The 12,023-nt window shown below is 38.1% G+C and overlaps 1 protein-coding gene across 1 annotated transcript; it reads right to left on the bottom strand.

The window, feature by feature from the left end:
• Nucleotides 1-3,223: 3,223 nt before the first annotated feature.
• On the bottom strand, nt 3,224-10,419 carry LOC128253496 (excitatory amino acid transporter 2; the record flags this gene model as incomplete). Its single annotated transcript, XM_052981930.1, has 7 exons — nt 10,202-10,419; nt 9,271-9,547; nt 6,290-6,454; nt 5,499-5,832; nt 4,328-4,897; nt 3,406-3,735; nt 3,224-3,338 (listed from the first exon to the last, which is right to left on the bottom strand). Coding segments are annotated over exons 3-7 (1,497 nt in total), but the record flags the coding sequence as incomplete, so codon positions are not given.
• Nucleotides 10,420-12,023: the final 1,604 nt, after the last annotated feature.

Here is a 12,023-nt window from a genome sequence, read left to right as displayed (position 1 = left end):
CTGCACCTCTAATTCCATAACTTTTCATTCCGGCATCCGATTTTCAAGCGGTGTATCTTTAAAGTCTTGTGGCTTAAGCCTCTAAAAATCTGCGTTTAAAGTTTGTTTGAATATTGTGAGTTGTTTTTTTTTAACGATATAAATCCATTAATTTCCGATAAAATAGCTTTGCAGAAAAGTGACAAAAAACCTGCAGTTTTAATTCTATAACTTTTCTTTGAAGCATCCGATTTCGAAGTGGTATAACTTAAATGCCTCGAGGCTTAATTCCCAAAAAAACTGCGTTTAAAACTTGGTTTGTAATTTCTGGTCGATTTCTTGCAATTTTTATGATGTTACCCCTTTCTAAATTTTCAAAAAAATCGTCTTTGCAGAAAAATGACCAAAACCCTGCACCTCTAATTCCATAACTTTTCATTCCGGCATCCGATTTTCAAGCGATATATCCTTAAAGTCTTGTGGCTTAAGCCTCTAAAAATCTGCGTTTAAAGTTTATTTTAAAATTGTGAGTTGTTTTTTTAACGATATAAATCCATTAATTTCCGATAAAATAGCTTTGCAGAAAAGTGACAAAAAACCTGCAGTTTTAATTCTATAACTTTTCTTTGAAGCATCCGATTTCGAAGTGGTATAACTTCAATGTCTCGAGGCTGAGTTCTCTAAAAAACTGCGTTTAAAACTTGGTTTGTAATTTCTGGTCGATTTCTTGCAATTTTTATGATGTTACCCCTTTCTAAATTTTCAAAAAAATCGTCTTTGCAGAAAAATGACCAAAACCCTGTACCTCTAATTCCATAACTTTTCATTCCGGCATCCGATTTTCAAGCGGTATATCTTTAAAGTCTTGTGGCTTAAGCCTCTAAAAATCTGCGTTTAAAGTTTGTTTGAATATTGTGAGTTGTTTTTTTAACGATATAAATCCATTAATTTCCGATAAAATAGCTTTGCAGAAAAGTGACAAAAAACCTGCAGTTTTAATTCTATAACTTTTCTTTGAAGCATCCGATTTCGAAGTGGTATAACTTAAATGCCTCGAGGCTTAATTCCCAAAAAAACTGAGTTTAAAACTTGTGGCTTAAGCCTCTAAAAATCTGCGTTTAAAGTTTGTTTGAATATTGTGAGTTGTTTTTTTTAACGATATAAATCCATTAATTTCCGATCAAATAGCTTTGCAGAAAAGTGACAAAAAACCTGCAGTTTTAATTCTATAACTTTTCTTTGAAGCATCCGATTTCGAAGTGGTATAACTTAAATGCCTCGAGGCTTAGTTCTCTAAAAAACTGCGTTTAAAACTTGGTTTGTAATTTCTGGTCGATTTCTTGCAATTTTTATGATGTTACCCCTTTCTAAATTTTCAAAAAAATCGTCTTTGCAGAAAAATGACCAAAACCCTGCACCTCTAATTCCATAACTTTTCATTCCGGCATCCGATTTTCAAGCGGTGTATCTTTAAAGTCTTGTGGCTTAAGCCTCTAAAAATCTGCGTTTAAAGTTTGTTTGAATATTGTGAGTTGTTTTTTTTAACGATATAAATCCATTAATTTCCGATAAAATAGCTTTGCAGAAAAGTGACAAAAAACCTGCAGTTTTAATTCTATAACTTTTCTTTGAAGCATCCGATTTCGAAGTGGTATAACTTAAATGCCTCGAGGCTTAATTCCCAAAAAAACTGCGTTTAAAACTTGGTTTGTAATTTCTGGTCGATTTCTTGCAATTTTTATGATGTTACCCCTTTCTAAATTTCAAAAAAATCGTCTTTGCAGAAAAATGACCAAAACCCTGCACCTCTAATTCCATAACTTTTCATTCCGGCATCCGATTTTCAAGCGATATATCCTTAAAGTCTTGTGGCTTAAGCCTCTAAAAATCTGCGTTTAAAGTTTATTTTAAAATTGTGAGTTGTTTTTTTAACGATATAAATCCATTAATTTCCGATAAAATAGCTTTGCAGAAAAGTGACAAAAAACCTGCAGTTTTAATTCTATAACTTTTCTTTGAAGCATCCGATTTCGAAGTGGTATAACTTCAATGTCTCGAGGCTGAGTTCTCTAAAAAACTGCGTTTAAAACTTGGTTTGTAATTTCTGGTCGATTTCTTGCAATTTTTATGATGTTACCCCTTTCTAAATTTTCAAAAAAATCGTCTTTGCAGAAAAATGACCAAAACCCTGTACCTCTAATTCCATAACTTTTCATTCCGGCATCCGATTTTCAAGCGGTGTATCTTTAAAGTCTTGTGGCTTAAGCCTCTAAAAATCTGCGTTTAAAGTTTGTTTGAATATTGTGAGTTGTTTTTTTTAACGATATAAATCCATTAATTTCCGATAAAATAGCTTTGCAGAAAAGTGACAAAAAACCTGCACTTTTAATTCTATAACTTTTCTTTGAAGCATCCGATTTCGAAGTGGTATAACTTAAATGCCTCGAGGCTTAATTCTCTAAAAAACTGCGTTTAAAACTTGGTTTGTAATTTCTGGTCGATTTCTTGCAATTTTTATGATGTTACCCCTTTCTAAATTTCCAAAAAAATCGTCTTTGCAGAAAAATGACCAAAACCCTGCACCTCTAATTCCATAACTTTTCATTCCGGCATCCGATTTTCAAGCGGTGTATCTTTAAAGTCTTGTGGCTTAAGCCTCTAAAAATTTGCGTTTAAAGTTTATTTTAATATTGTGAGTTGTTTTTTTTAACGATATAACTCCATTAATTTCCGATAAAATAGCTTTGCAGAATAGTGACAAAAAACCTGCAGTTTTAATTCTATAACTTTTCTTTTAGGCATCCGATTTCGAAGTGGTATAACTTAAATGTCTCGAGGCTTAGTTCTCTAAAAAACTGCGTTTAAAACTTGGTTTGTAATTTCTGGTCGATTTCTTGCAATTTTTATGATGTTACCCCTTTCTAAATTTTCAAAAAAATCGTCTTTGCAGAAAAATGACCAACACCCTGCACCTCTAATTCCATAACTTTTCATTCCGGCATCCGATTTTCAAGCGATATATCCTTAAAGTCTTGTGGCTTAAGCCTCTAAAAATCTGCGTTTAAAGTTTATTTTAAAATTGTGAGTTGTTTTTTTTAACGATATAAATCCATTAATTTCCGATAAAATAGCTTTGCAGAAAAATGACCGAAACCCTGCACCTCTAATTCCATAACTTTTCATTCCGGCATCCGATTTTCAAGCGGTGTATCTTTAAAGTCTTGTGATCACAAGTTATTCATACCTGATAATTCACGGAAGCGGCGTCCAAAGCCATCAACTCCTTGCGCGACAGTTCCTCGACAACGGCAGCGGTGTAGCAGTCGCCCAGCATATTATTCGTAGTGCGAATCCGATCCCTAGAAATGTTAAATTGTAGGTTACCATTCGGTTGAGAAAAACAAACCAAATCAGATCCATACTCACACAAACCAATCCACGGCGAAGAGGAGCGTGACATCCTGAACTGGGGCATCGATGGCGGTGAGCACTACGAGGAGGAGCACTAGAGCAGCACTCGGAACACTGGCCGAGCTCATCGAGGCAGCCGTGGAGGTCAGGAGCACAGTGAGCAGCTCCCCGAATCCCAGAACCATGCCGCTCATCTGGGCAATGAAGATGGAGGCCACCGCGATGTAGAGGGCCGTTCCGTCCATGTTGATGTTGCATCCAATTGGCAGGACAAATCGCGTTATCCGCGGATCCACACGCAGCTTCTCATTCATGCACCGAAATGTAATGGGCAGGGCGGCGGCGCTAAGGGGCGTGGCAGTCGCAGTTTTTGTTGAAGAGTGTATTCGTGGTGTGATTTAATTTTTTTGGGTGTGGTGTGAATTAGTGGGTAGTTCGCGTTACAACATCAGGTCGTGGCAAATACCGAAAGAAAGAAAAAATACACATTTAACGCACTCCTACTGAATGTGAACCTCTGTTCCTGGTTACAAAAGTTATTCAATTTTGATGAGACTTTAAAACAGGATCATACAAATAAAGTATTGCCATTTAAAACATTTTACAAGTAGATTCAAAAAGGTATTCTGAAAGGTTTTAAGAAGTTGTTCAAGAAATTTTGTTAAGACTTGGCAATTATACAAAAAAAAAATGTTAAAGAATTCGGAATCCATTTTTCGAATTTTAATGACATTTTAAAGTCTATTTTTTAGATGCGAATTTAGATTTGCTGTTAGACAAAACCTTATCAGAAGTATTTTGTGTCGCTCAAGCTGAAATTTAATTCATTCGCAAAATGCACTTGCACTTAGGCTCTGTGCAGTGTTTTTGGCTAAAGACCATCAACAGATTCAATGTACTTAAGGAATCATTCGTTCAGAATAAACACAGAACTCACGTTGAGGCCGTGGCGAAGGCAGTGAGCATGGCCTGGATGAGTCCGGCGTAGAACTTGAACGGATTGCGACGAACGAAGACGAAATAAATGGCCTGCATCACGATGAACTGGTAGATGAACACACCGATGGCCACCGTGAGGATGAACCACATGAGCTGTGACATCACCAGGCCCAAGTCGCCCACGCTCAGTATCTTTCCAGCGATCACCGAGCTAATGCCCACCGGTGTGAGCCACATCACGCAGGTAACCATCTTCATGATCACCTCGAAAATGGCGGCGAAGAAGTCGACCACCACCTGGCCCTTCTGGCCGATGGTTCCCAGGAAAGTGCCAAAAACCAGGCAGAAGAAAACGATGCCCAAGGTATTGGTCCCGCTGCGATACTGCACGTCCCTCACCAGGACCACTTCCTCCGACAGATCCTCCGCCAAGCGTTGCGCCTCTGCTCCGGATGACAAAGTGTCGTTAATCGTCTCGTTGAAGACATGCAGAATGGTCGGCTTGGGCAAATAGACGGTGTGTGCCTGCTGAATGGAGGCCTGGAACAGGTTGTCCGGAAATACGTTTCTGGGGGTAAACAAAATCATATAGAATTAATAGAAAAAATGGAAAATTAAGTGTTTTTTGAATTTGTTAGCCAGTAAATTAAATTGCTTTAAATCAAAATTCAATTTTCAGATATTAAAACATTATCAAGAAAAGGCAACAGAAAATTTTAAAAATAAAATTGAATATTTTCATATTCAAAATAACTAAAAACCACAATGGATCGAAATCAAAAAAAATAATATATATTTTTATATGCAAGACTTATGTTCAATTGCTTTTTACCACTGTATATTGTTAAAATGAAATATTATGAAACCCTTAGTTTATTAAATTATATATCCAGCTATGAACAGCAAATAAAAATTTTAACTTTCAGCTTAAATGGCTTCAATCTTATTTGAACTGCTTTGTACTAAACAAACTGCTTGCCGGTTCAACACACTAGTTGCTGTTATGTATTCGCATATAGAGGGCGCCACCGAGAACGCCTACAGGTTCTAAACAGTTTATTTTTTTTATTGGCGTTTTATTTGCTTGTTAAGTTACATTTAAATGCGAGTCAAAACTATTTCTCAATTTTCGATATTTAAATATTTTATAAAATGGCTGTATAACTCACCTGCCTAAATCCAACAGACTGTCCAACAAGTTCACCGCACGCCTATCGGTCGACCGATCGTCGGCATTGTGTAGATCCGGATTTCCTGGATGGATGAGCAGTACGAGGGCGATTCCCAGAGCGGCATTGAAGAATGAGGTGCTGGCGAAGTAAACTAACGTGCGCAGCGCTATCTTGCCATTCATTTTGGCATTCAGACTGGCCGATCCGGCAATCAGACTGGATATAACCAGCGGCAAGATCATGAGCTTCAGCACACGCATAAACAGTTCGCCAGGATACGAGATTAGCATAATGGAATCCCCGTGCAAATTAAGGGGCCGCAACGATAGTCCTGCATAAAATACAGAATATTTTATAGGGTAAGTACTTGTGCAACAAAAATAAGTGTACCTTATAGTTTGTTTTAAAAAAATTTAATTTATCCATATGTCTGTATATATATCTTAACATGGAATTCTTTTTATTATAATAATTATATAATGTAATATATATTTTATCGGATTTTCTCTATAAAAAGCAAAAAATGTTGATTAAAAAAGCTTAACTAATTCAAAGTTCTTCCGGATTTATTATGTATCTTAGCATACACAGAGAAAACTAGAAAACTTAGGTCGAAAAATTTAAAAAACTAAAATGCTTCATAAAATTTTTTTATATATCTTAGCATTCTATTAGACAACTTTCTATGTTAATGTGGCTCAATTAACAGTTATTGCCAATTTTCGTTTAGAGTTTTCAAGATTTAACTTAACTGCACAGCATAGATTTGTGTTTGTCAAGTAACTCACCCAGTATCACACCGAGTAGGACTCCGGAGAGGGTGACCAGCAGCATGAGGTTATCGCTTAGCCACCTGCGGTATCCAGTCAACTCGACGGGGGCGTCGCTGCGCTCCGTCGTCTTCGGGGGCAGCTCGGTGGAGGTGGGGGGACCCATTTTGGCAAAGAGGTAATCTGAAAATTTCCCAGACTTTTCCATTTCCATTGTCCAGTGTCCAAATGTCCAAATGAACGGCGCAGAACCAAGCGCAGCGGAGCGGAGGCGACAAAAAAAAAAAACGAAAGCCAAGAGAGGAGCAAGCGAGACGGGGCGCACGGAGAGAAAGAGAGAGAGCTATGGGTTTCCCCTTTTTTTTTGTCACTATTTCGCTGGGATGCGGTGGCTGAGGCTCCTTTGTGGATGGATGATGTATCGGTGTCCAGTTATTGATTTTTTAAGTACTTTACATTGAACTTGAGAATGTTGATTAGGTAGGCCATTCTACCGGTGCGGCGTTGTCTTCCTTTTGTTCGGCGGCGATTGCGTACCGCCTCGAACCCTCGTTCCCTCTCTGCAGCAGCGGCGGTTGTGGGTTAACGGCTCCGTTGTTGTGGTTTTCTGGGACTTTCCGATCCGGAATGGCAATCCAATGGGGCTGGCGCTACTGACCTTCGCGAGTGGGTGGCTCTCTCTCTTTAAGGCGCTGAACTGCACTCGCGGCTTGGCTTGTTGTGCACACACACAGAGGGTAATCGATTTTTCAGAGTCCGGGTCAGGGGTCAGAGTTTGCAGATGGCCAAACTCTGGGAAACTGTGTCAGGCCCTCTTTCGATTTGTATCCAATGGAAAAAAGGTTGTTATGGTTCCTTTTTAAAGTTCCTTAACCCCTCTGGCTTTAAGTTGCCTTCTTCCGCTTTCGTTTTCACTTTTTTCAGCCTTGTGTCTGTTTCTCTTTTTTTTCCTCCTGCTTCTGGACTTTCAGCTCCTGTGGAATGCCAACCGTTCACTTCAAGCTTGCTCCTGCGAATGTGCTTCTCTCGCGCTGGGTCAGCTTTTTATTGCCAAACACTCGCACAGGAGTCGAGTATCCTGTGCCATAAATATCAAATCTCTCTCTCTCTCTCTCTCTCTGTTTTTCGCGCGGCGCATTTATGGCAAATGCCGGCAGAGAAATGAAAACGAAATGAAAATTGAAATTGAAATGGAGACGCGCGGGTGCAGACATCACGCACCGTCGAAAAGCTGATTGACGTTCCATAATTATCATAAAGCGGAAAATTCCGCCCGCCGAACATGCAAAAACTGATTAGCAGGCACGCAGAGAAATAAACTCAAGTATTTTATTGACTCAAGTTTACAAAATTAATAAATATTCATACAATAAAATAAATATATTTATTTCAACTAAAATCCTATTTAATCGGTGTGTTGTTTAATATGAAAATGAACAAAAAACAACTCCTTCCATATTAAAATTTACTAACATTTTATTTTTATTTTAAGAATAATAAATATTGATTAATTATTCAATTTGGTTTAGGAATTTACTCTATAAAATTGTCAGTTAAGTGGAAATCTGCCTAATTATATTTGTGGCTCGGACTGAAAAGCTTTAAATGTTTTATATTATTGGATAAATCTAGTACAAATTTGTACACATTTGGACATTGTGCCTTATTTGGTATCACCACTTTACCCAATAGAGTTGGTCGATAGTGCTTTCTCTCGGTGCATAGCAACCTCGCGAACCATTCCAGGTAATTTGATTTAACCGCGTCGCTAATCGATTTAAGTGACTTGGCAATTGCTCCTTAATGTCCTTGGGGAGAAGTGGCGTAAAACCAGGGAAGGGTTTGGTCTTTAAAAGACGTTTATCGATCCGCCAGAGAGCGCGCCTTGTTAGCTGTCATTCATAAATCATGTGGGAAGCCTCTTTCCCTTTTGCCCCCCAAAACCTAAGTGTATGGCCCATCTTTCGGGCAGTGGGCCAAATCAATAGGGCAGCGCTATATTTAACTTCTCGGCCTGGCCACAACAAACAAAACGTTCCGCGTCCGCCGGGATCCGGCTGAATTCGGTTGTCACATTGCTATTCGCAATTTGCAGTTTGCAATTCGTATCCCCAGTCGCCATTTCCCCGCGATCTCTGGCAGATAATTAAGATAATTGCAGCGACGAGTTTCGACTGTCCCACTGTCAGCATCGCTTTGATTTCTGCTCGCTGCCAGCGAAGAATTTATTGGCACTTTCCCGTGGCAAAACTTTCAAATATATGACAAATGCAGATTTCAGATTGGCAAGCTGTTCGAACTTGAACTTGGCATTTTGCTGGGCTGTCTTTGCAAAGGTTATGAAGAAAGAAAGAACCTTTGAGGGAAATATAGGTATATTAGGGTTGGGCTCTTGTGTTTTTAATCGATTCAACCTGTCACTTGGCCCATTCATTGCGGTTTCGCTTTGCTGACACAAATTATAGAAAGGCACGACAGCGGAAAACTTTCATTACGACCGAAGGTCACCCTGCATCGCCAGATCTCACACTCTTCTAAACTGTTAGAAATAATTTTAAAATGTTTACAAAAAATCTGGATTTTTGTTTACACTTTATTATAGTTTTATTTTTGTTAGCCTAAATTTGTTACTTCTATGTTAAGGCATTTGCTATTCAAAGCTATTTTCGCAAATAACTTTTTCTTAAATCTATTTGGTCGGAAATATCTAAAAACAAATGTATTACATCGAAAAATGAAAATAAAATATTTTCAGACGAGATAAAAAAATGTAATTAATAAAATGAAGAATCTCTAAAATAGTTTTAGTTGTTCACAATAAAAAAGTTAATTTTAAATTGTTTATCTTTGTTAATTTTACAGTCTTTACTTGTTACACACTTGATTATTTCTCTACGTGCTCCTAGCACACTTCACTATTAATGCTTATTTAATAACTATATTTAGGCTTTTACTTGTCGCCGCCGCTCTGAAGGCTGTTGTTTTTTGGATGATCTCACCTCGGACGATTAACCACAGATTACCCAGGATGGAGCTGGTTTATGGCACTCCCCGCGATAATTATTGTTTTTCGATATGTCTCACTTGGCACTCACTCTCTTTCTTTTTTTTTTTGTACTTTGCTTTACACTCTTTAGCGTACACCACTGCGTATGCTTAACGTTTTGCCAATGCAGTCAATTGGAATAATTTCCGCAGCAGTTTCTGCTGCCGTTGCATCAACAGTTTCAGAATACGTTGCACCGCTGTAGCCGTTGTAGAGTTTTTTTTTCCTACCTGCGGATATAGTGGGGTTGGGTTTTTTTTAGGGGCTAAGTTTGTTTTTCTTTAAGGTTTGTTTACTAGGAGAGACAAAGTTAGCGGTTGCTGATTGAAAATACGATAAAAGTTAATCGGGCTCAGAAAACGTAATCAAATAATAAAGTAGGCCCAGAATGTTTGGTGTAATTAATAATTTAGCTTTGTGCATTTTACTTTCGGTAATTTTCTCTATGTGTGTTTCTTAGGGCTGGGTAAATTAAATTACGTGCCTCTGGGTTTTGCCAACACAAGTGGTAAATCACAATACAAGTGGTAAACAAGAAAGGCTTAAGTTGTTCTTTGGTTCTTTCCGTTTGTTGTGAGACCTTCAGTTACATCAACAATTATTTAGTTACAGAAAATTATTAATTTGTTAGGCCCTGAGTACGCAAATAATTACACATTACACAACACAATCCATCTACATTCTTTCATGGCAAATAAATAAATAAGAGTTCTTAGGCAGACAAATTGACGATATATCCATCTATCGTAATACGTAACAGTCTTTACTGTGTGTTTTTTCAATGTTAAGCCTAAAATTTAAGTGGCTTTGGGGCACAGAGATTCTAAAATTGTATGGCAAGATCCCTGTTAAGTGTTAGGGAGTGGAAAAGGACCGCTGGGTACCTCAGCACGAAACACTCGACGTGACGCGGAACCGGGAACTGCAACCGGAACGCCGCGAGACCGCGGACTTAACTGCCTGGCGATCGACGGACGCTGAGCGCCTTAAACGGTACGCGCTGAACGAAATCTCGGACGGAAGCCACACTGAAGGCGATCTGAAGACGCTCCTCCTCCAATGTCCGCTGGGCTCGGCAATTGAACGGAAAGTGAGCAATATATTTAATTTAAGCAGTTGCGACAAGAACACATTTCTTTGGCTTTGTTTTTGCCACATTTCGTTTATGCTTGTGCCGCAAGGGTTCTCTATGTAAGTTCTCTAATTCTCTGAACGGCTAATGCGACAGCGAAAGAGCGAGAAAGTCGCCCGTGACGCCAGCAAAACGCGTCAAAAAAGAGACCCCATTTGTCTTTGTTTTGTCTATGCATGTGCCTATGGTACATAGTATGTACCATATATCAATGCCCCCTTCACCTTCGCACCCCTTTGCAAACATTGCAAAACAAACGATTCCGACACCAAAAACAAACGACAATTGTTTAATGCTCTTTGACACACTTTAAATCTTTAGGAAAATTACCTTATACAAACACGAAAGCCAGAGCTTGCAAATAAAATGATTAAAAGCGGAGGGAGACGAATGAAAAATACCTTTTAAACAACTACACAATTGCAAAATTCCTTTTAAATTCCTAAGAGCTTAATTTCTCATTTATGCCATCTCATTTTTAGATGACGAACATCGTTTTTCGGTTTAGAGTGACGACAATCAGCTAATTTAAATCTATCGCTATGTCGAGCACACCTCATATTACTCTTTTTGGGTAATTCAAATGATTAAGTAAACGATTCTCTTGTTTTTCAACTTGCGTGGATCGAGCGATATTCATCTTTAAGTGGAAAATTGCAAGCCGAAGGGTGCGAGAAAATAACAAGCTGAGAAAATTACGCATACGCCGCGATGTCAGGTGCCAAGGTACTGAGATGAAACGCTTTCGTATGTTGCGATTTGTCATTTTAATTAGATCGCGGTGCAGGTGCATTGATTTTAGGAAAAAGAGAAAGTGGGAAATGTTCTACGTAATGTAAGAAATGCTTTCAATGCCAAATTAGCCACCGCAATCTGTCTTCCTCGAATTATAGCCCCTATTATAAGCCCAATTTACATAATAAATAAGTTGAGTTACTCAAACGGAGACTAAAAAAATAAGACTAATATGGGGCCATTGCGTGCCGGCTTGGATCAAGTGACAGTTGAGTGGGAGTCCGCTAAAGGTTGACTTGCATAAGTCGGCTATTGAGCCGCCAAAAGCCAATTAGCTGGAAAAGTCAGGTGGAAAGGAAACAGTCTTATCAAGTTCTAAAAATGGCTCTAGTCAAACAAAGCACACTTGCACACAAACAATCGAAATATCTCTACTACACTATTAGAAAATGGAATAGTAAAAATCAATTCCGAAAATAGTCCAAATAAAATAATTTTTAAAATAACTAAAAAGCGTAATATATGAATGTCAAAGCGAGATAATATTAAAATTGGGTTCAAAATATTTGGAGTTTCAAAGTTTTTTTCCCAGTGTAGCTAAAACATAAATATGTTAATCCAAAATTGTTGTATAAGACAAGAAAAAGGAAAGAAGTTTAGCAAAAATAACAATTGCTGAAGAACAATCAAAAAACAAAAATGTACAAAAATGTACTTAAAGTTATTGTCCACATTATTTTGATAAAACTACGAATTTTGGGAATTCTCCATTTATATAGGCAAAAATAGATTAACAAGTTGTTGCTCATTTATGGCGTTGTTCATAAAATGGCAGTGCC

The sequence above is a fragment of the Drosophila gunungcola genome (genome assembly GCF_025200985.1).
Source record: "Drosophila gunungcola strain Sukarami chromosome 2L unlocalized genomic scaffold, Dgunungcola_SK_2 000037F, whole genome shotgun sequence".
Classification (NCBI taxonomy): domain Eukaryota; kingdom Metazoa; phylum Arthropoda; class Insecta; order Diptera; family Drosophilidae; genus Drosophila; species Drosophila gunungcola.
Note: the sequence above shows the minus strand (reverse complement) of the source record. Positions and strands in the feature narration are given on the sequence as shown.